Source organism: Solea solea, chromosome 17 (assembly GCF_958295425.1).
Source record: "Solea solea chromosome 17, fSolSol10.1, whole genome shotgun sequence".
Lineage (NCBI taxonomy): Eukaryota > Metazoa > Chordata > Actinopteri > Pleuronectiformes > Soleidae > Solea > Solea solea.
In genome coordinates, this window is record NC_081150.1 from 13,506,427 (window position 1) to 13,530,518 (window position 24,092).

The 24,092-nt window shown below is 41.2% G+C and overlaps 3 protein-coding genes across 8 annotated transcripts; all 3 read left to right on the top strand.

The window, feature by feature from the left end:
- The first annotated feature begins 78 nt into the window (after positions 1–78).
- Positions 79–9,236, top strand: paplnb (papilin b, proteoglycan-like sulfated glycoprotein). Of its 2 annotated transcripts, XM_058614429.1 has the most exons (14): positions 79–158; positions 1,624–4,319; positions 4,519–4,603; positions 4,872–4,981; positions 5,132–5,192; positions 5,316–5,418; positions 5,538–5,671; positions 5,793–6,104; positions 6,325–6,501; positions 7,369–7,519; positions 7,605–7,685; positions 8,059–8,221; positions 8,351–8,429; positions 8,640–9,236. In XM_058614429.1, exons 2-14 carry the CDS (start codon positions 4,270–4,272, stop codon positions 8,922–8,924), a joined length of 1,791 nt encoding a protein of 596 aa, XP_058470412.1. In that variant the 5' UTR covers positions 79–158; positions 1,624–4,269; the 3' UTR covers positions 8,925–9,236. The 2 variants fall into 2 exon arrangements, with proteins under 2 accessions (XP_058470412.1, XP_058470413.1); XM_058614430.1 differs by lacking the exon at positions 79–158 and having other exon boundaries at positions 4,255–4,324.
- A 383-nt stretch (positions 9,237–9,619) lies between these two features.
- Positions 9,620–12,074, top strand: erh (ERH mRNA splicing and mitosis factor). Its single transcript, XM_058613621.1, has 4 exons — positions 9,620–9,759; positions 10,164–10,251; positions 10,739–10,859; positions 10,970–12,074. Exons 1-4 carry the CDS (start codon positions 9,757–9,759, stop codon positions 11,070–11,072), a joined length of 315 nt encoding a protein of 104 aa, XP_058469604.1. The 5' UTR covers positions 9,620–9,756; the 3' UTR covers positions 11,073–12,074.
- Positions 12,075–12,309: 235 nt separating this feature from the next.
- On the top strand, positions 12,310–22,243 carry smek1 (SMEK homolog 1, suppressor of mek1 (Dictyostelium)). 5 transcript variants are annotated; one of them, XM_058613701.1, is made up of 15 exons: positions 12,310–13,451; positions 13,563–13,678; positions 13,778–13,876; positions 14,008–14,625; positions 15,532–15,609; positions 15,687–15,803; positions 16,896–17,012; positions 17,136–17,267; positions 17,584–17,686; positions 17,787–17,945; positions 18,043–18,212; positions 18,881–19,023; positions 19,637–19,827; positions 20,328–20,539; positions 21,036–22,243. In XM_058613701.1, the coding sequence occupies exons 1-15, from the start codon at positions 13,295–13,297 to the stop codon at positions 21,159–21,161; spliced, it is 2,538 nt and encodes an 845-aa protein (XP_058469684.1). In that variant the 5' UTR covers positions 12,310–13,294; the 3' UTR covers positions 21,162–22,243. The 5 variants fall into 5 exon arrangements, with proteins under 5 accessions (XP_058469684.1, XP_058469685.1, XP_058469687.1 ...); XM_058613702.1 differs by having other exon boundaries at positions 18,884–19,023; XM_058613704.1 differs by having other exon boundaries at positions 13,623–13,678.
- Positions 22,244–24,092: the final 1,849 nt, after the last annotated feature.

The following is a 24,092-nucleotide window of genomic DNA, read 5'->3' on the forward strand; positions in this document are numbered from 1 at the left end:
ATTATCAGCCTTCAGAGTCGGGACAGAAATAGCAACATCATGAGCGTCGTCACAGCGAGTGGGCAGAACCAGTGTGGCCTGGACAGGAGCCATGCTTCACTTCATCTCCAGTCTGTGTGCTGAAACATCCTCAATGATCACAGAATAACCACAAACAAGTAAGAGTTAATTTCCTTATTTTACCTGCATTGATGTGACTTTTGTATATGTTGTATCTTTAAATTGCTCTATTCTGCCAGTCATTATTCTGCTTTTGTGCTTCAATTAAGAATTTCTCCTTTTACATTTGCAACTTCAAGAGTTATATATTTTTCCTCTGAAACAAATAAAAGCTCCCTCTCTCACCACAGTCCTTTACAATCAATTTTAATTTTGCTGCACATGATGAATTAATCCAATTTCCTAAAGTTTTTTGGTTTTTTTTAACTGTTAATGACAGAATTCTGTGTCCTAAATAAAAGCATTTCTTGCTGTCTTCCTGACGCACCACTTTATTTACTTCACACAGAAAGATAGTTTCGTTTTAACTCTGGCCTCCAGAGCAGGTTGTCACGTTTTGATAAGAGAGCGGGCGGCGGCGGTGAGCTCAGCACTTACTCTCCTTATCTTTAAAGCCATTTAAAGGGTAAGAACGTTTGCTGGCTCTTCAAACAGGTGGAATTTGTCACAGGAATAATCAGTTAGTCAATTAAATGAGATAATATGATCAATAATAGTTTTTTAGAAGCTTTGTATTTAAAGAAATGGAATAAACGCTAGCCTTTTTTTACATAAATGGGCTATATTTTTGTTCAAAAAGGTGAGATTATGGTACTGCTTGTCAATTTTATTGAATTAATTCATACAGTCTACATTTCCAGTGGCTATTGACATGTTTTTACTTTATAATCAGAGGAAATCATTGACATAGAATCCAACACAATTCAACAAAATTGCTATAGCACACCATTTAATTTACCGTCTGTGTGAGCTCGCACAGAGGAATGAACAAATTCTGACAGGAAAATGTGAGCCGGCAGAGAGAAGGAAGCTCAGACTTAGTGTGTGTGTGTGTGTGCACGAGCATGAGAGTCGAGGGCATCCACCACAGATGACTTCATGAAGACGGGGTTAATCTGTCTGCTCAGACTGCCACAACTAAGGAGGAGGGAAGCACCACGTAATCTGATGTCCCGCCTGTCTTTCACCCAAGACAGCGCTAGTCTGTCGTGAGTTCTTTATGTTAGCTGTCCTAAGTGGATTACGGGGCAACACGTCAGTGAAAGGCCACTTAGACGCACACACATTTTTCATTTTTAGACCCAGTTCCCCAGAAATTAGTTACTGCCTCATTAGGAGCAGGTTCTGGTCTCCATGAGGACTACTGGTCCTGACAAGGCCAGTGTTTATGCCAGAAAAGGTCCTAAAGAGGAAACAAATACAAGTAAACACACACACTGGACACAGGTGTCCAAGTGGAGGAGATTAGTCGCCTCCTGCGAAGGGCTTAAACCTCTCACTAGCTGAAAAAGAGTGTTGGAGCACCTTTAAAATACCATCAACCTTTTCTCAACAGCTCCTAAATCTGCTCCTGTAGCCTTTAACAGTCACTGGCTGCTCATAAATGATTCATTTCTCTTCCAGATAACTGACATACTGAGCAGAAGGATGGAGAAAGGCCAAAAGTCAGACCTGGAGTCTGAATACCAGGTCCCAGATAACTCTAAAGTACAGAGTCTGGACACGTCCGGGTTCGAGGGGACCGTTGACTCTCTGCAGCAGCTGATGAAGAGCATGGAGGTGCTGCTGTCAGACGTGGAGCAGCTGCGGAGCAACTGCAGCCACCAGGCCACCGAGCTGATGCGCGCGGCCGTGGACCTGAGGCAGCAGCAGGACGAGCTGAAGGAGAGCTACTCCGAGCTGTCCAGAGAAATGCAGGAGATCATGGATTCGGTGGACGACCTGTTCACCACCAAGAGTGCCTTCGAAGCCAAAGAGAAGCAAGTGCAGAAACTGAACCGGCAGCTCTGAGGGACGCACACACACACACACACACACACACACGGACTGACTTTTTTTGTTTTTCCTTATGGAAGAAAAACAATACTGAAGTGGGGTGGTTTTGGACGGGGACGTGTGTTGGGAACGTCTGGAAGCGATGGCTTCATATATGACATGTTATCAAGAGGTTTTCATGGCTTTGAAACAATGATTTAAAGGCCCAGTGTGCAGGATTTAGACAATCTATTAAGGGATATTGAACACAATATTTATTATGTTTTCAATCATTTATTGTCACCTGTTTTTGATACTTTATATTACATGGGGGAGCAGGACCTTCTTATCACGGCTTCCGCCATGTTGCGCTACCATGTTTGTACAGTAGCCCAAACTGGACACATCAAACACAGGATCCATCTATCCATCTTGTACCACTTTATCCTCCACAAAAGGGTCACAGGGGTTCACCGGTGCCAGTCCCAGCTGACACCAAGTACACCCTGGACAGGTTGCCAGTCCATCACAGGGCCACATATAGAGACAAACAACCATCCATTCTCACTCTGACACCTACGGTCAATTCAGTTGGTCCAATTTAGAGGGTCCAATTTGTCTAATTAATCCTCAACTCTGCATGTTTTTGGACTGTGGGAGGAACATGCAAATTTGGAACAATGCCCTTGTTCCAACCGGGTTGTGAACCCTGGCCCGTCCATAGAGGGCGCTAGGGTGCCGCCCCACCAGTCTGACATGAAGAAGAAGAAGATAGGAATCATCTAATGTAAATTATAAAAACATGGAAAGTCTGTGTGTAATCTGTGGTCAAATGTGGTTTAAAGACGTTCTCTCGCTTGTTCACAGCGAGTGCCGGTCAAGTGACGTATTTCCTGTTCCTGTGGGGCGCACAAATCTTTACCATATACTCTTGCTATAGTGGTGGCCCTTCCAATACAAAAGATAGGAAAACTCTCAGATAATCAGATATAAACATCTAACTCTGGTAGTTACCGGGACACGCTCTTGTGCTCCGCGGCAGATCTGTCGGCGTCAGTGTGGACACACGTCTTCTCCACAGCAGGTGAGACATGTGATGACTGAGTCTCACCAAGAGGCAACACTTTTTTCTCTTTTCATTAAAATACAACCCCTCCAACATTTTTTATCACCAGCCAAACCAAAAGGTTTTCAGTTCTTTACAATAAGTAATAATGTCACTTCACCCCTAGATGCCACCAAATCCTGCTCACTGGCCCTTTAATGAGACTTTCGAATGGCAATATATGTGTATGTGTATGTTTTTTGAATTTAACAGGACAAAGCCTTAAAAAAAAAAAATTTGGAGTATAATTAGTAAAAAAATAATATAGTATAATTTGTCACATTGCTTACATATTAGATTGTAATGTGCTGCTGTCTTTACTGTAGGTGATGACTCGACCATTTAGAGTTTCAACCTGTTCTGCGTGCGTGTCAACAAATGATTATAGCATTTATGTTGTCATCGACATTTTTTTTTTTACTCCCCACACACCCACTAACGAACTCAAACACACTCAGACCCACATCATACTTATTTTCTTCCAGCACTCAGACACTCTGCATTCATTCATAAGACTAAAGTATATGTTTCACTCTCATCCGCCTGGATGGCTCCTTCAACATGCCGAAATCTTGGCACAGGAATGTTACTCTCCTCCGACTCCCCCGGTGTTACATCTTCCATATTCCTTCTCCCGTCCAGCCATACTCCACTGTGGTTTCACACTAAAATAAGTCTAAATATAAACTTAGGCCATGTTTGCCTCCCAGCAGCACCTCTGCTCTGACAGGCGGCTCTGTACTTAGTGGTTATGAGATGAGTGCAAAAGGGACAACAGATGGAGAGCAACGTGTGGAGGAATCGATAAATCTTTCACCGCACAGATCACACTTTATTTGGTTTCTTGTGTAATAACTTTTATGTGCTTTCGGTTTGAAATGAAATCCTGTGTGTTCAAAAACCTTGTTTTTCTTCTCCGCTGTCGGTTTGTGCACCAAATAACACATTCTCTTCTTTGTTTTTCTTCAAATAAATGAGTTGATTCAACTTTAAAGACAACATTGTTGGAATGGACGACATGTCTTTTTATCGTCTAAACAAGAAGATGAAATTTTATAGGGGGGAATGGGTGTTTTTTGCGGTTGAAACCTGACACTTGGGCTGTGGAGCTGGTGAGCAGAGAGTGGGTGAGAATAAAGAAAGAAAGAAAGAAAGCAGGGTGTCATTGCCTACCATCACCACTGAGATGCATGTCCCTCTGCACTGCAGGTCGAGGAGCTGTTAAAGTCACTTCAACGAGGTAAGGTAATGTTTATTGAGCTTTGTTATTATGTATTATCCAACTCTTTATGTGTATTATTTTAAGTAGTATCAAAGAAATCAGCACTCAAGTGTTATCTGCTATACATACAAGTAGTAATGGACTGATTGCACATACTGGATTTTTATGAAATAGTACTTTGAAGTCATTTGAAATACTCAGTTGTTATTCATAACAGTGTAGTTCATCAGTGGATTTTGGTGAACATGAACATCCTGCTAGTCCTGGGTCTCCTACAGCTGCTGGCTATACCTGCTTTAACTGTAAGTGTTTCATATTATATCGTTTGCACATACTGTAAAGCACATGAATAATAGCAGTTTCACACAGTTATATAACATGCGTGGTGATGGTTTGCGGCCAAATGTTCCAGCTTCTATTTCGGTGCCTCTAACATACTCATAGTATGTGCTGGTGGTTTGTGGTCGGACACTATATCATCATGTGTGTGTGAGCACATTGTGGTGCAGCAGCATGAGCGAGTTTTACTGTGTGTTTTACTGTGTATACTATTTTATTTTTTTTTTACAGTTAACGCGGACATCTCGCGACTACTGGGGAGAGTTCGGGGCCTATGGGTCCTGCAGCCGCACATGTGGCACAGGAGTGGCAAAGAGAACCAGGAAATGTATCACGTCAAGGTAAAACATAGAGAATTGTGACGATGAGTTTTTAGCCTCTCTGATAACAGATTTTGAAATGAGCGTCCCCGTTGGATTTGACACTGTAATTATCGACACCTTTAAAATGTACAAAAACTATATTTGCAGCCTTTTCTCTTTCTCCTGCAGAACAGACGGTGGACATAACTGCATAGGATCCCCCAATTCATTCCAAACCTGCAACACACAGGTAATTACCCTTATAGATTATTTTTGCCTTAATTATTAATGACACCAGCCCACAAACTGCACTCTAAAACAACAACAACAACAACAACAGCAGCAGTAATGCAGAAATGTTGTGTATCTGCAGGAATGTCCAGTTGGGTCCATGGACTTCAGGGAAGAGCAATGCTCCCACTTTGACAGATTTGACTTTCAGGGCATTTATTACTCATGGGTGCCTTACCATGGAGGTTTGACCTGTTATTATACAGTATATTAAACCATGGCAGTATTTAAATCTGGTAAACTCAAAATCATGCACAGATAATATCTGATTATTGCTTTGTCATGTCTGCAACCTAAATAATAGCGAGCAACCCATGTGAGCTCAACTGTCTCCCAAGAGAAGAGAGCTTCTTCTATCGCCAAAGCCCTGCAGTGATAGATGGAACACCATGCTACGGCGGGGGCCGCACTGATATCTGTGTGCAAGGCATCTGCAGGGTGAGAACAGAAATAATACACATTTAAAATGTCATGCTCTACTTTTTTTTTTAGCTTTTGGTTGTTGATTTACTTGACTTTCCCCTCCTTCAGAAGAAATGATAATTCATCTTTATTCCAGATGCTGACCCATGAAGAGTTTATGGGCTTAGATGAAGATGTCACTGACTTGCCCTCCGCTGGTTCTGTCGCACCTGAGCCAAGCGAGACGCACACGTACGTCTATAAAACTGGTGTGTTCGGGGAGTGCTCGGCCAACTGCAGTGGGGGCATGCAGCACCGCAGTGTGGAGTGCTGGCTTCAGGATCCAATGAACCCCCACGTGGTGGAAGAGACTCACTGCATCAGCCAGCACCTGCAGAGGCCTCACAGTCAACAGGCGTGCAACATGCATCCGTGTGCTGCTGAGTACAGTGTCTCAAGCTACAGTGTGGTTTGTATTATACAGCAGAGACATTAAACATTATCATACACACTCAGGTACATTGTTTATGAACAGGAGGAACTTGATGTTCTATATATAAAAAAAAAAAGACTTGTAGAATATGAAAGGTCTAAAGCACAGTCCACAGTCCTAACCCTCAAACTGTTTGACCTATTGGTCACTCATTTAATTAACAAGATACTATTTACTCCTTGCATATGACGGCCAGTGTTCAGTTACCTGTGGGGAAGGTGTGAAGGCAAGGGAGGTGATCTGTGTGGGACCAGGACTAGAACATCTGGATGACCACGCCTGCAGTGGACTGGAACGACCTCCTACTGTCAAGGCGTGCCGAAGACCTGCCTGTCACACGCACATCACCTGGCACGTGACCGAGTACGGACTGGTGAGTGAGGACATAACAAGAATAACAGACATGACAACCTCTGAGTTGTGTCGTGTAAAAGAAGGAGGTACAGGAAGGGAAGGTTCAGCACAAAACATGAGGGATGGGAAAAAGTCATGTACCTTTTCCCTGCTGTGTCCCAGCCAAAAGGGAAGGGGTAGCACAAAAATGGACAGTGGGGAAACATACAACAGGAACAAAAGTTCCACATGGCTATCAGGTAAAATGATGAATACATTTTGTGTATTTATACATTAAAATAGTAGTTTAAAGTAATTACAACAAAAGCTACAGGCAGCATTGTGCGGCCCTCGCATCCGCTGTGCTGCCAGCAGGTGGTGCTATGCCCTTGACTTAATTCTAATGTGTTGATGATGTCTGGCCAGGTCTCTTGTATCATTTATTAGGTTTCGAGCCAATCGCTCAATATATGGCGAAATTAAAAGGCACTTCCTGTTTCCTGGCTAAATTCGAAATGGCTGACTTCCTGTTGGGCCTAGTTCATGTTTGTAGATGTGTTCAGGGTCGGTCTCTTGTGACACATGTCAAGTTTTGAGCCGATTGATTAATGTATGGCAAAGTTACAGTTCCACTTCCTGTTTTGTTTCTGATGGTTGCCGTGGCCACACACTTCTGAATCTGCAATACCTTTTGCTAACTTCTCATCTTTGATATGTTTAGTATAAATTGATGTGTTTTTTTGTTTATGTGGTGCAATTATTGTGCTCAAACAACTTTGTTCATTTCGGAAACATGCAAATGACCAAGATGGACGCCAAATTCAAAATGGCTCACTTCCTGTTGTGCTCGGGCCCTAATATTAATTGGTAGTGTACCATTTGTGCCTCTCTCCTTCGCTGTCTGCAGTGCACTCGGAGCTGTGGTGGGGGTGTGAGGGAGAGGAGGGTGAACTGTTTCGACACAGATTTGAACCCGTACCCTGAGACTCAGTGTGGACTAGACAGCAGACCTGTTTCTGTGGAGGAATGCAACACACAAGCATGCCACGGAGCCCAGAGTGAGCCAAACTGAACTCCTTCTTGTTTTTGAGTATTTTACTTTTTATTTGTGCTTGCATGTTAATAAATGCAGTTTGTTCTTAGTGGTTCCAAGTGTACAGGATCCAACACCACATGAGAGCATCATTAGAGGATATGTGCCCCATGTTACAGAGGAGCCTTCAGGTATGTAGGAGAAGATCATTTGTGCAAATATTCTATATTATGTCTATATTATTATGTTTAATCTATGGCAATATACAACCTGTACCCATAATATGTTACTGTTCTTCTCTAAATCATGATTTCAGTGTGTTCTTGTTTATTGTAGCTCTCTTATTTACATACACAAAGCTCAACTTGTTTCTATGCTGCTATACTATAAAAACAATATTACGATTATACAATAAAATGCAACTGTTTTATTCCTGCAACCTAAAAGTTGTTTTGAATTTATGTCACATTATCTACACTGATCAGCCAGGAAAACAATAAAGAACACTTATCTGTTTCCATGTTGTGATTGGAATACATGATAATCTGTGTTTATTTGCTTTAGCTTCTGGGCCACAGACCAGTAATGCTTACGATCCCCACTCTCCTGTGAATGTCCCTCACTGTGGACATTCATTTCATGGCTGTTGTCCCGATGGCCTGACCTCTGCCACTGGACCCGAGAACGAAGGCTGTCCCCACGATGACTATGACTGTGTTGACACTAGGTAATTCTTCTTCTTCTTGGATCCCCTCCCTGTTACCAACATGTGACGGTAACATTAAAATGATGAATTGCTTATTGGAACAATATAAAACACCTCAAATAAATGTTTGGACTTTCACATCTTCTTTAGGTATGGCTGTTGTTCAGATGAGGTGACTCCAGCTCAAGGATTTGGCAGAGCTGGATGTCCAGAGTATCAGGCAGCTGAGGTAGGAGTCACATCTTTTACTCATCTTATTTCAGTGAACTTCAAACTTCAAACTTAATTAAATTAAATTAAAGGGTCATTCCACTGATTTGGGCTCAAAAAAATGTGATGTGCAGCACAACAACAAATCAGTGGAGTACCCCTATGTTTTTAAATGATTTAAAAATCCCAAAAGATCACAGTAACTTCACTTTCTCCTCTCCTTGCTCAGGTGCACTCACCACCCTCAGTCACTCCACCCACTGGTGATGTGTGCACGCTGCCTCGTGATGAGGGGCCCTGTGATACATGGGTGCTCCGGGTTTACTATGACTTGGCCACTGGTAAATGTGTTGATTTCTGGTATGGAAGCTGCCACGGAAATGCCAATAACTTTGCGTCTCTGGAAATCTGCCACATGGAGTGTGGGCATGTGGCGATGGAGCCCCGACTCCCACCTCTCAGGGGGATGCCAAGAAGAGGGTCACTCATGGGTGCTCTGAGAGCAAGGGCATAACACTGCACACAGTTTTACCTCCAGCACATAAGCCGGTTTTCTCTCTAAGTATTTACAGTCAAAGACAAGAAAATGTGTCGTGAAATGTACCCAATTTCATTGAAACATCAGAATTGACATTTTTAATAACTTAATGCTCTCACATTCAAACTCACATGATCTCTGATGTTATTGAATTTTTTTGTGACATTCACTTTATTCATTTGTGCTTTGCCTTATGGTTTAGAGTAAAGTAAAATGAGGTCAATGTGATTACAAGAGTTAAATTCTACTTAACATGATCAATAAACCTTTAGCCATTGTTAACCTTGACATAGATGTGTGGTTTATTTTTTCTCTCTCATAGCATTACCAAAATTGCATTGCAGTTGTTTTCCCAAACTAAAATGAATCTTAAGAAAATGAAAAACGCTAGTCAAATTCAGTTTTGAGTCACCACATACCTACATACACAATAAATACTATTACTTTTGCTACTTTCTTTGTTACGATTCAGTAGGCTACTTCTCTTTAATCCAAGACGGGATTAAGTACTATATATTATTTCTTTAATTCATTTTACTAAAATAAACTATATTTATTTTTCTGTCACTGGAAAAAGATCCATAGCCTACAAAAGACAAACTAGATTACAAGACTCTTATTATGAAACCAAACCTTTATTTTGAAAGCAATTCACTTCTACAACCGGAACAATGCTTGTATCACTTCCTCTGATTTCTTTTGCCCCAGCAGCAGCTATTTCGCACGGAGAATTCTGAAGCAACAATCAACGGTTTTGTGCAGTTTTTTTGTACCTGAGAAGTAGACACGTTCCGTAGGCAGTATAAACATGGTAAGCGTGTTATTTTTAACGTCTAATGTGGATAAAACGTCCTGTTTCATTGACATTAGCTCCTGTTAATTCATTCACAGCTAAGCTAACGAGCTACGAGGCTAACGCACTTCTGCTACTACTTCATATGTTGTCGTTTGTTGTGGCTACAAGCCCCTTATGATTGTAATTAAATATTATTTGTCTGTTTTTTTATGTGCAAATGATTTAAGCAGATGTGGTATTTTGCGAAACACCAGCCATTACGTTAATATTACAGTGTGATGTACCAGCATACCAGCAACTCCTGGTTGAAAATCCTTGGAGAGGAAACTACTCGGAGTGTGTCAGAAGAAATTGACTGCATAAATCTGGTACTTGATGTTACAAATATAACGTGCACTTACACTTTTTCTTTTGTTCAGTCGCACACAATTTTGCTTGTCCAACCCACCAAGAGACCTGAGGGCCGCACATATGCTGACTATGAGTCAGTGAACGAATGCATGGAAGGTGAGTTTGCCAAAAAAACACAAGGCTGATGAATCTCAATAGGTGAAGTCAAAAAAAACCCCAAAGCAGTAGAAGATGGATGGATGGATGTTCACTGATCACTTTATTAGCTGTACATGACGCCTAATAAAGTGGCGAGTGGCTGTAGTCCACCTGCTTCAAGTTTTAATGTGCTTTGCATGTCCTTCTGCGTACCTTGGTTGTTATACGTGTGGTTATTTGAAAAAGTGTTGCCTTTTATATTTATTTGGACTAGTCACTCTCCTCTGACCTCTTATATCAATAAGGTATTTCATTTTTAGGTCATTCACTGGATAGTTTCTGTTTTGAAAATCCCAGTAGATAAGTGGTTTCTGAAATACTCAGCTGACAATGGTGCAAAATTCAAATCACAAAATTATATATATTTTCTCTAACATATTGTGGATGCACACTGTTGGGAAATGGTTTTGCTTCTGTTTAGCATGTTCTGCTTGTTTTTTTCCAGGTGTTTGCAAAATGTATGAAGAACATCTGAAGAGGATGAATCCAAACAGCCCCTCCATCACCTATGACATTAGCCAGTTGTTTGACTTCATTGATGACTTGGCTGATCTTAGCTGTCTTGTGTAAGTATGATCTGATCAGTGAACCAGTCACTGTATTTCAATGGAAACCTTGTTTACAGCAGGTGTGTTGGTTATATCCCATTAACAAATCATTTTCGTTTTTTTAACAGGTACAGAGCTGACACCCAGACATACCAACCATACAACAAAGACTGGATCAAGGAGAAGATATACGTCCTGCTGCGACGTCAGGCTCAGCAGGCAGCAAAGTAAAGGCATTGGTGACAGGTTGTCCTGCTACACACACCTGGAAGGATTTTACACTGCACTACATTTCCACAGCATCTTTAGGATCTGTGTATATGGACAACATCGTCAGTTTGATAAGGGGTGGGTTTTCGCAGCATACTATTTTTGGGAAAAGGTTGTGGTTTCAAAACCAGTAAAGTAAGACATTTGGGCTTTATATTGAAATGGGGTTGTACTTGGCAGGAAACAGATGTTTGTGCATCAAGAGGATAGAGGTGATAGTTGTAAATAGGAGTGGGCGATCTGAGAAATCACACCATGACTAATCTGGAACAGTTCCATGAGAATTTTAGAGGTGACATTATATGACATTTACACTTGGTTGAAGCATAATCCATGTCAACATGGATCCATGTCAACAAACCAACAGATTGATTGTCTACTAGATTGTATCATGTGTCTATATCAAAAGAGACTTTTCCATGTGGGTATCCAAAACCTTTCAAATGTCTGGCAGCATAACAGACCAGAAGCTAGAAGTAAAGAACTGGACATATTGTCATATATTCTATTCAAATAGATGTCAGAAAACTTTGTTGGATAAAAATGTTAAAACACTTAAAAATACACAATAAAAACTGAGCCTGGATGTTCTTAACAGTACATTTCAAAATTGAGAAGAAAGACTACGGGTTGTGTTTGTGTGTCATGGTGTGGTTTTTGGGAGGATTGCCCACTACTAACAGCAATGATTAATTTATTAATGGAGAGCGAGAGCGATCCCTGTTTGGAGAAGAGCTCCACAGCCTAGATAATGTGTTTCCATCGTCAAATTCTAGTAGTATGCTTTTTATCCAGATGCCATATTAGTTATGTGACATTTTTATACTCTTTCTGTTACCATAGCTTGCAATCAAAATGTAAAATGCTGATACTGTAAACATTTAGTTTTGCATAGCATCTAATTTCAACTATCCCTGTTGTAGTTTTCTTTGATTTGAACAAAAATAAACCATTGTTTTCTGACTTGTATTCATTCTTGAGTATACAACATTTGGTGCAAGTACTATTACACTTGCCTATTCATTCAAAGTTTCATAAGTGCTAGTCTGCAAAAATATGTATGCACGAATAGGTGGATGCTGCGTGGTAAGTTGTATGTGTTGCAGGACCAACAAGACAAACAATGCCTGGTCCTATTTCCATGTTACTGTCTCTTTAAATCTGGCGGGCTGCCCTGTTGTTGCTGTGCTGGAAACCCCGTACTGACTGCGAAGGGACCCAAGATGGCTGAATACTCACGGGGGGACCAGTTAGCAATTATCTGAGCAAGACGTCGCAAATGAATGGCAAATAGACGTATGATGTAAAGTGTTACCTTCAGATAATTACGCGACTACGTTTAATAAGTCTGCATAATTTTGGGGATGCATGAATACCAGTATGGAGAGAGTGGTCTCTCCGCGGCCCCGAGCCAGAACATGGCGGAACACTTGGGGCAGAAATAGCGGCTAACGCTAACTAGCTGGCGTATTATTCCGACACCATTGAAAACATTTGTCAGGGGTTAACACGGTGTTTGTGGGTCGCGGGTGTGAAATGGTGTTATCGGTGCTAAACTATAGTCATCTTACTTCAGATAGTTCTGAATGTTGATTATGTGGGGCTGAAGTAGTTAGCGTACTTGCTAACTAGTTTACTCGATAGGTCTGCTCGCTAGCGTATCTAGCTAACGTTGCCCTCAAGCGTACAGACTGTACTAATACATAGGCAGGGTGTTTTTGTAGTCAGTGGTCGTAATATCTTTGCGTATTCTTCAACCGCATCATACAGTTTTCTTTTGGTAGTCGATAGTGAATGTCTGTCATTTGTACGGACAATTAACACCTTAGCAAACATTGCCCTCTGCACTGTAAATTGACTGCTAGCTTGCTACAATGGTCTGAAACCTGATTTTGTGTGTTGCGTTGCCTGTAACGCTGAAGCGTAACTTGTGACACAGTTCGTCAAAATAATCATATACCGTAGCTGAGCCGATCGTAGACTTTTCCTCTACTCACATCCAGGTGTATCACTTGTAAGGTGCCTCATATAAGTGTCAACCTGGCTGATCCTGACTCATGTAAAGTCATTACCGTATTACAGAAGTGTACAGGTGTAAAAAAGAAAAAGTGAACTGAAGTTGTGGCGTCACCAAGTGAGGCAGACATCCATTAATAGCAAAGAAGGTGCCACTACTTGTCAGGATGACGGATACTCGCCGACGGGTCAAAGTCTATACACTCAATGAGGAAAGACAGTGGGATGATCGTGGGACCGGCCACGTCTCCTCGGCTTATGTGGAGCGACTGAAAGGCACATCTCTACTAGTGCGAGCAGAGAGCGATGGTAAGTTAATGGAAAGTAAGTACACTGCTCACCGCTGTAGTGATGACCACCGGCTATATGTAATCACATGTCATTATATGTCAACAATTCAACTGGAACCATTGATAGAACTCTAATTGTATGCAGGTAATATAGCTTCTCATAAAAGTCCTATTGACAACACAGACCACCCCTGTAATCCGATAGGTTCCCTACTGCTGGAATCAAAAATCAACCCAAACACTGCATATCAGAAACAACAGGTATGTGGATGGCCTGGTGCATGTTGTTATTCATACAGATTATGTATTTCCTTTCCCTGTGTAGTGATTGTAGTTTGGCTTTATTTTTCTCTCAATAAGGATACATTGATAGTATGGTCAGAGGCAGAAAATTATGATTTGGCACTCAGTTTCCAAGAGAAGGCTGGCTGTGATGAAATCTGGGAGAAAATATGCCAGGTAAGTGCACTTCTCTTTGTGTGGGTGTTTGTTTGTCTAGTCTAGCTCCTTATGCATTTAGTATTAAATGTGCCATATTGATATTTTCTTTTAATACATTAGTTACATCATGTGATTGTTTCATTGTTAAGGTGCAGGGGAAAGACCCATCAGTGGACATCACACAGGATGTAGTAGATGAGTCTGAGGAGGAGCGCTTTGATGACATGTCGTCACCGGGTCTGGAGTTGCCGCCATGTGAACTGAACCGCTTGGAGGACCTGGCTGAGCTGGTGGCATCCTCACTCCCATCTCCACTGCGACGTGAGAAACTGGCACTCGCTGTGGAGAACGAGGGCTACATTCGCAAGCTCCTGGAACTATTCCGTGTCTGTGAGGATTTAGAGAACCGAGAGGGACTGCACCACCTGTATGAAATCATTAAAGGCATCTTCCTGCTAAATCGCACTGCACTCTTTGAGGTTATGTTCTCTGATGAGTGCATCATGGACGTCATTGGTTGTCTGGAGTTTGACCCAGCACTCCCACAGCCACGGCGACATCGGGAGTTTCTCACAAAGACGGCCCGCTTTAAGGAGGTGATCCCCATCTCTGATCCTGAACTGCGTCAGAAAATACACCAGACATATCGGGTGCAGTATATTCAGGACATGGTGCTGCCCACTCCCTCTGTTTTCGAGGAAAACATGCTGTCCACCCTGCACTCCTTCATCTTCTTCAACAAGGTGGAGATTGTGGGCATGCTACAGGTGAGCTAGGCAGACACTTAAAAGATTGCCTGTGAAAGGTAATTGGTCCCTTTTTTCACAAATGTGTGTATGTATCACATTTTTACTTAAACATTTAAGTCTCTCTAACTATTGTGTCATAATATCAGAATGCACCAACAAGATAAAACAGTGTTCATGCAGTGAGAACTGGCAATTACAGTACGGTAATTGTAGGATTGCACAGAGGTTATATTTTTACATTTTGTGCTTATCCATTTCAGTTTGTGTGGCAATCTTTTATGGTCATGTGACCTTTGTGTTTTTGTACTGTGTCAACTCAGCAGTGTTTATGTATGGCAGTCTCCATAGAGACGTAGAAGTGTTGTGTAAATCAGTAATGCTGTGGTAGAGGAAAACTGAAACTAGCACGCTGTTGACTCTCGCACACTGTTAAATGTGAAGTGGAACATCGCAGACAGTACTTTTCTTGAAGTGGTTTTATAAGCCAGTATTAACAAACCACTTTAAAATAACACTTGATATACTGGATCACATATATAACTGAATGCAACTTGGTTTTCAGTGTACAGTTTCTAATATAACATGTATGTAATTAATCAAATATTTTATGTACAGCAGTTTTTCTCAATGGAAAATACACCAGTTTAAATGGCAGTAAATAAATGTAATTGTTTTTATTTCTGCTAATGAATGTATACAGCTGTTAATAATGACAGATTATGGCACACCATAACTGCTTATAAATCAGACATTTTATAAATATGGTGAGTGTATTTTTTTCCTGTGTAAGTTCTATAAGTACTTTGCTTAAGGTCACAGTTGGCTGTTGGATGCTGGTCATTTTCTTTTTTATAACATCTTGATTTGTTGGCCCCCTTTGTGATACTTATTCCATCTTGTCTCCTCCACTACTTTTAATGCCAGGATGATGAGAAGTTCCTAACAGACCTCTTTGCACAGCTAACAGATGAGGCTACTGATGACGACAAAAGACACGAGCTGGTACGTTAGATCTGATTCAAGTCATTTCAGTTTTTCCTCCTTGTTCTCTTGGATTCATGATTGTTTCTGTCTTGCAGGTGAATTTCCTAAAGGAATTCTGTGCATTTTCACAAACGTTACAACCTCAAAACAGAGACGCCTTCTTCAAGACATTGTCAAACATGGGCATTTTACCTGCACTAGAGGTCATACTGGTGAGCACAGCAACATCAACGTACATTGGAATTATGTTTGGGTGATTGCTCAGGCACACAAGGAATTTGTTTCTATGTGGGTTTTTTTTTCTTTTGGGGAGTGGGGGGCTGCCATTGTAAACGGAACGAATTTTGGGTGTATGTTTTATTTGATTCCCACAAGCTACTTTTTGTCACTGCATAACACTAAGTGAAGTTAATGGAATCTTTAGCTGTGGAATTATATTGTATGCCATGTGGTAAGACAGGTTAATGATTGGCATGTGTTTGTGTGTAGCTGTTGATTAAGTGATCGACATCTGAAAATTTTGCTTCTAGCATAAGAAAATATTATGATTTTCTCTATTTCAGCTTCTCGTTTGAACCATGACACAGGATTTTTTCCTGTCAAACTTGTGCTGCAATATTAAAAAAACAGACACAGTTTTTTTCTATGCAAAGTTACACCCTAAAGCTTGCCAAGTATTCAGTAGCATGTACTTGAGGACATATAGGAGACAGTTATCAGGGTGGAAACTGAGTGTAATGGAATAAGGAGCATCTGCTGGTTTAGGGTTGTATTATAACCAAATTTTTCCAGGTCTTGTCAGAACTCGTGCTTACTCATAAGTTTGTTGTGTCATCTTTTAGCAAAGAATGTTTTTTGTCAGCTCTTGGCAACATCTTGTTTCATGTTTGTACATTTGGCAAGGACACACTCCTGATCACCTTTCACTTCAATCAGAATAGCAGCTCAATTAGCCGAGATGTCAGAATTCAGCACCATGCTTCATTTGTGGATTTTACTGATCACACAGTGGGCAGTTTCACATGCTGAACATAGCATTTGACTTGAGTTATAATTAAGTAAATTTGCTGCAGTGCTTTTAACGTTTTGGGGTTTGACATTTTCAGTCTCCGATTTACATGTTAAATGGACAGTTCCCCCATCTGCTTTCACACCTACACTATGTTCCCAGAAGAAAGTACTTTTGGCGAAGAAAGCTAGCAGTTAAAAATATTTGCAGTTGAAAATAAAAAGAATAGAGAAAGGAAGGAATTTTTTCAGGAAAATCACAGTTCAATGACATATAATGTATGTTTACAAAACAGGGAATGGATGACGTTCAGGTGCGTGGGGCAGCCACAGATATCTTCTCGTATCTGGTGGAGTACAACCCCTCCATGGTACGAGAGTTTGTCATGCAGGAGTCTCAGCAAAATGATGATGTAAGTGTATATAAAAGTCATTTATATTAATATATGAGAACATTATCTTTATCTGTCATGTGGATTTACAGTGGTGGTCTTTCATTTGTCTAACTCTATCTAACTCATTTGTTGCCCTACCAGGACATCCTCCTGATCAACCTGATCATCGAACACATGATCTGCGATACAGACCCAGAACTAGGTGGGGCGGTGCAGCTGATGGGCCTGCTACGGACTCTGGTGGACCCAGAGAACATGCTGGCCACAGCAAATGTGAGTGTGTTGACTGATCCCGTGAACATCAGTTAATACTGCCAATGATATAACTGTAAATGTGAGCCACGTGCCAAAATCGAGGAACAGGGAGCTGATTATTCTGTACTACAATCTTTACAATCTCAAAATGATCTACAATCTTGAATTGAGTAGAATTATCTTCTGATATTTCTGTTCATGAAGTTAACTTTTCATTATCAGAGAAAGTTAGCAGCACTTTCAGCAATGTCACTGATCTTGCACCTTGTTTTCAGGTGTTTGGAACGGTTTATTGACTTGCTTATCAAAGTCATTTTCTATCTTTTTCCCTTAGAAAACGGAGAAGACAGAGTTTCTGAGCTTTTTCTATAAGCACTGTATGCACGTCCTCTCAGCTCCACTATTGGCCAACACCACAGAGGAAAAGCCGAGCAAAGGTATTGAATATCTGCAAGGTGTCTGGATACGTGCGTGTGTGTTTTGTCAACAAGTATTTTGTATTTCTAAGTTGCTACATTTCTTCTTCCTCCTTTTTAGATGATTTTCAAACATCCCAGTTGCTGGCCCTGATCTTGGAGCTGCTGACATTTTGCGTTGAGCACCACACGTATCACATCAAGAACTACATCATCAACAAGGACATTCTCAGGAGGGTACTGGTGCTCACAGCCTCTCAGCACGCATTCCTGGCCCTGTGTAAGTCCCACGTTACCAGAAATGGATCCCATTGTTGATCTTTATCCGCCAGTGTACAGACTTTGGAGCTTAATATACTGTATATGTGTATGTCCAGGTGCTCTGCGTTTCATGCGAAGGATCATTGGTCTGAAGGATGAATTCTACAATCGCTACATCATGAGGAACTTCCTTTTTGAGCCCGTAATCAAGGCTTTCCTCAACAACGGATCACGCTACAATCTCATGAACTCGGCCATCATTGAGATGTTTGAGTATGTCCGTGTGGTGAGTGTTGTTTGCTGCTTTTTTCATTTCAAAACTTTGTTAAATTCTGCTCTTTTTGGTTTTTTTTTTTTAGTTTTGGTGGTTTACAGTTAAACCGCTGAGGCATAGAAGCTTGCAGTTCACTATCAGGCTTGTTGGATTTGTCAGTTCAGCTTTCGTTTATTTTCTTTATGTTCCTCTTGCTTGTCGTCTTTGAGTAGAGCTACCATGTGCATGCCAATGGTTATACAGATTTTCCGATGTGTGCATAAATGGGGATTATGTCTAATCTTAAACTAAAATACTGTTGTGTTATCATGAATGCAGCCTTCAAGAGGGGATCTCTTTCAACTGCTAGAACTTTGGCAGTGATTTCTCATACTAATAATATCTAGATGTTTGTTTACTTGTTGCATTTTTCTGATTAAAGCTTTAAAAACATTAGGCAAATTATGATGAATTACCAAAAATGTGTGGAGAAGTTTACATTATTATTACTAACTTGATTGGTGTGATCTCCCCTCTCTCTCTTTTTTTCCTCCTGTCTCTCATTTCCACTTTCTTCATTCCTCTTCTGCCCTAAAAATCTCAACTTCCCCTCTTTTTTCCTGCTTTTATACTTTCCCCCCTCATTTTGCCTTTCTGTCGTGTCTCTACACTCCTCTCTCTCCCCCTCCCATTGCTCCCAGGAGGATGTGAAGTCTCTCACAGCTCATATAGTTGAAAACTACTGGAAGGCCCTGGAAGATGTGGATTATGTCCAGACATTTAAAGGCCTAAAACTGCGGTATGAACAGCAGAGGGAGAGACAAGACAACCCTAAACTGGATAGGTAAGAAAACCAAGTCTAACTACTATTACTGTGATTACACTGTCACTGGTGATTTATTGAGTGACACAGTCCTTCATCTAAGGGCGTCTCACACTAAATGACAGTAGCAAAATAATTTATCATTTACTTATAATTATCATTAGTTGCATCACTATACTGATGAAACAATTGGCATATTGTTTTGGAGCGCAATGTTGGTGTATGACTACTTTAAACAGTAAATTCATAGTTTGTAGGCAGTATATCTTCTAAAATTCAGCATGTTTACCTGCACTACATTGACTGTATAAATGCAAGTGTTAAACTATGGCTTTTATCAGGTAAACACTTTGATAAGAAAGTGTGCTGTGTGTGTGACACAGAGACTAGTTTCATTGCTTTGACTAACATGCTGGTAATCCACTACCTCAAGTCAAAGCCAGTTAATTTTATATTCATCCAGTATCTAATGTTGGATTAAGAGACCTGTGTTGTCGGTTGTGCTTTCCTAGATGGAGATATACTAACAGAAATTATATTATGAGTTAAGCCACGTCACAATGCATGGAGGGCAAAGAGGAAAGCTGCTTTACATGTGTATTATAACCACTAAGCTCTGTGTCATTCGCTGCAGCATGCGCTCCATCCTGAGGAACCATCGCTTCCGCCGTGACGCCCGAACTCTGGAGGATGAGGAGGAGATGTGGTTCAACACGGATGAGGATGACCTCGAGGACGGTGAGGCAGTGGTTCCTCCCTCTGACAAGATGAAGACTGAGGAAGACCTCATGGAACCTATTAGCAAATTCATGGAGAGAAAAAAATGTACGTGTTTTCCAATACATACAGTGAAAGTGTTGTGGGGGGAAAATCGCATGTTGTAGCTTTGATGGGAAATTTTCTTTTCCTGTAAGAAAAATGTCAGTAAAATGACTGTTCTATGTGGCATTTCTGAAGGATCATTTTATAAACTTAAGCTTGCACTGTTGCATGGGCCATAATTTATGGAAGTTACTGTTAAGAGTGACACAAAGGAAGAGTTTTGTCTGAGCTGTTGCATGTTTGCATCGTGATTTAATGATGAAAAGATGATAGTCAAACCTGATACTAAACCAGTTTCAACGGCCAATATCTGATAACATTTTACACAAGCATGAATTAAAAACTGTACTCGCACGTATTGCATGGCTGTAACTAAACAGGAAATGCAGGTTACACTGTCTGAAAGCGTCGGCCGCGTAAGCGGAGCTGGGTGTTTTTCTTGAAACGCATTCACAAAGTGGAGAAAGATTAACGTTTGTCGTCTCACCTTTGTCCAACTGCAGTGAAAGACACAGACGACAAAGAGGTATTAGGGAAGTCCAGTTTGTCAGGCAGACAGAACCCCAGCTTCAAACTCTCCTTTTCCGGGTCCACAAAAACCAGCCTGTCCAGCCCTCCGTCATCTGCCTCGTTGAACCCAGGGTCTCCAGGGTCACCAGGGTCTCCAGGCTCAGGGGCACGGAGCTCACCCTCCACCACGACCGTAACCACAAAGGTACATGTGACGTCTGTAAATGACGTCTCACTTGTGTTGTGATGGTGTTAAGAAGATGATTAAAAAAAGATTTTTGCACACTTTTTTGAGCCTCAACTATGAAGTTCACACTTAGACTGTCAATTTTCACACTCCTACAGTCCTTGTATTCAAGAGGAATGGTCATCATTACTGCCATTGTACTGCACTCATTTAATACATGTGAGCTTTATTTAAAATGCAGATGCTATAGAACAAGGTGCTATAACAGAAAAAACAAATTAATGACAGTTTACTAGATGTGACAAAATATGCAGACATTTGAGTGATGGAACAATGTGTCAGGATTATTTATGGTGCTGTGAGAAGTGACATCAAAAATAATCTTTAAAATGTCACAGGGCTGCTGTGAAACGTTTCTAAAATGTCTTCCACGTCTTTGCTAGCTGCAGAAAATCTCTAACGGATGGGTTACAGTTTTATACCAGTTTAATAACACTAATTTTGATTTCTTCAGGGCGGTTTAGTGGGACTGGTGGACTATCCCGACGACGACGACGATGAGGAGGAAGAGGAGGAGGAGGACGGGGAGAGTAAAGAGGAACCTTTACCACCCTCCAAGAAGTCCAAACTGAGCTCCTAAAAGAAGCATCACTGTCTCAGCTTGTGCTCTGCCTACGATACGAGAGTATCCGTGCATAGACTTCACATAAGAACGATCAAAACTTGTAAACAAATTGAATGAATGAGAGCCACCCACTCACCGTCAGCGGGTGGCCCAAAGAGGTGTAGACTGAATGGATTCAAAGCCTCCTCTGAAAAGCCCACGACTCGTTCATACAAGTGCCAATCAGGAGACCAGGAGTGAAAAACGTCTGCAAAGTGGAACAGATGTGTAAATGTTTGGGGGGTGGGGTGGGGGGAGGGGGGGGGGGTTGCACTTGGAAGATCTTCAGCAGACCTGGATAGTATGAGACAGGTTGGCGTTGGATGATTTAGCAACTTGGAGGTAAAGACCACATACAGAAACACACACAAGCAGACTGAAATCCCAGAGAGCTTGCAGGCTTGGACCATAACCCACTGCCCCCCGCCCCCCACTCAGGGAAGGACATCACAGCGGCCCAGATGGGTCGGCCAATTCAGACCCCAGACCACCACAACTTGCACCCCCCCCCAGACTCCTTTACTTCTTTTCTCCTCTGCTCTTTCTCACTCCCTTTGTCTGTTGCTTTCTGTCCCTCTTTTTACGTTAGTGTATAGGACCAGACGGGAGGCAGCATGTGGCAAAGAGCTGTCCTTGTTGTCGTTTGATGATGTCATCAGTGTCGTCGTTCCTCACCTGACGTTCTTTCTCTGATGAGAAAAAAAGCCAGCAGTTTCTTCCTTATTTCCTTTTTCTTTTTTTTCTTTATTTGTCTCCGTCTTTCTCCTGTTTTTGTAAATGACAAACAAAAAAGACCTGCCTTTAAATGTTCAGGATGTTTTTTCTGTCACACTTGAACTGGTTTTTAAAGACCTCAGTAGGTGAGCTAGTTTTACCCTTTTTGCCCTTTGAAACTGCAGATTTTTTGGAGAATTTGTAATCCCGTCTTGATTAAAGATTGAGTGGAATTCTAGATGTGATGAATTTTGTCATATCTTCTCTTTTTTTTTTCTTCTTTTACATGAGTGTACACTTAGTTGTTCAGAATATTTGGGACCATTAAAATGATCTTTGCTGTATGATGTCCTACTACCCTTTGTCCTAATAACTCCAAGTGTTTCTTTGCTGCATCAGATCAGTTTGGGGTTTACTCTGCAACACAAAAAGAAAAAAATGTATCAGTAATACAGACGACCTTTGAATTGGATGTCAAGCCAGTCACTGTACGGTAAACATTTGAGTCGTGAGTAGTGAGAAAGGTATTTTCTAGGATCAACTACTTTTTGTGAAGCCATGCATATTTATAAGATGTTGAATATACAGTCAAAGGTATTCCTTTCCGTAGGATAAACATCTTTTTACTCTTGGGCTCACACCTATGTCATATGATATATTGTTTAAATTACTGACTTTGCTTCCAAGATACTGTGTGGCCATCCATTGATATCTGCACATTCCACCAGGTGGCACCATTAGTCTATATAATAGCTTCTGAGGAGGCTCGCCTTCCCTCATGGGTCACACCATCTTTGTACAATTAACCTTGAGAATTTTCATCGTACAGGGACGCTGAAAACACTTAATCTTGTCTGTTGTTGTCTGAACTGCTGCTTTCTTACTGTTCTTACAGTATCATTATTTGGCAATTCATTTTATACGACGACAGCAGAGGCCAAAAGGTATATTTTGATCAGTGGTTAGTTGGTAGGCAGAGGGACAAAAGAAGGATTTGACACTTTGTTGCATCAACAAAGTTGGACATAAAATGTTAAATTTAGATTACAGCAGTATTATAAATCAAAATTCAATAGTCATGTAGTTGGCCAAATCTGCAAAATGGCATATTTTAGGTCAGTATTGACATTCTTCATTAACTGTGCATACAACTGTGAACAAGTGATTCACTATATATGTATGTATATGTATATATATATATATGTATGTGTGTGTATATATATATATATATATATATATATATATATATATATATATATAAAAAGCAGTCCCTGCTCCAGTATCATGACTAAACCTCAGCACTCTGGTAAATATTGTCTCTTTTCTTTTTACAAAGTGGGAAAACAACTTATGAAAAATGTCAACACCACCCGGCTCATGTGGTCACCTCAGTGGGAGTTTGAGTACAACTCAAAAACAAACAGCATCAAGGCCACCAAGGAGTCGCTGTGTTGTCCCTCCAAGTGCATTGTGGTCTTCAAACATTGTTTATTAATTAAAGCCCAGCAGAAGAGGATCACTCAGCATGCAACGAGAGCCGTCACACAATGCCCATTAAGGCTCCCATTCACGTGAAAGCCATCTCCAGACAACAGCAGCCTTTCAAGAGCAGCCCTCCCTGCCAGCCTCTGCTTGCTCCTCAGCAGGAGTGTGGCAGAGTGTGTGTCTGTGTGTGTGATCTTCCTCTTTGCCGCTGGAGAGGCCAGTCTGCTGCCGGTGCCAGACACTGCTCCACCAGAATGTCGGCTCCACTTCCAGTGCCAAGACGCTCACCCGGCTCTGCCCGCCTGTACGTCTGCCAGGATGAAGAGTCTCCGTCGTAGACACTTCTGTCCAGCTTCCTGTGGGGCCTTGAAAAGCCTCTTTGACAGCTCTCTTGATCTCCATGAGTCTGCCAGATATCTATCTATCTATCTATCTATCTATCTATCTACCATTCACACGCTTCAATATGGCGTTAAGTGTCTTGCTCAAGGACACATAGAGATTAGCAGAGCCAGGAATTGAACCCACAACGTTCCAGTTGAAAGACAACTCGCCCTACCACTGAGCGACCAGGGCTCAAACATTACTCCTCACTTTCTTAATACTTTTACTTCTAAAACGTAAGCACATTTTATATCAGAACATTACTTGTGATACTTTAGTACAGTAAATGGCATATACTTTAAGACTTATATATTAGTCTTAAAG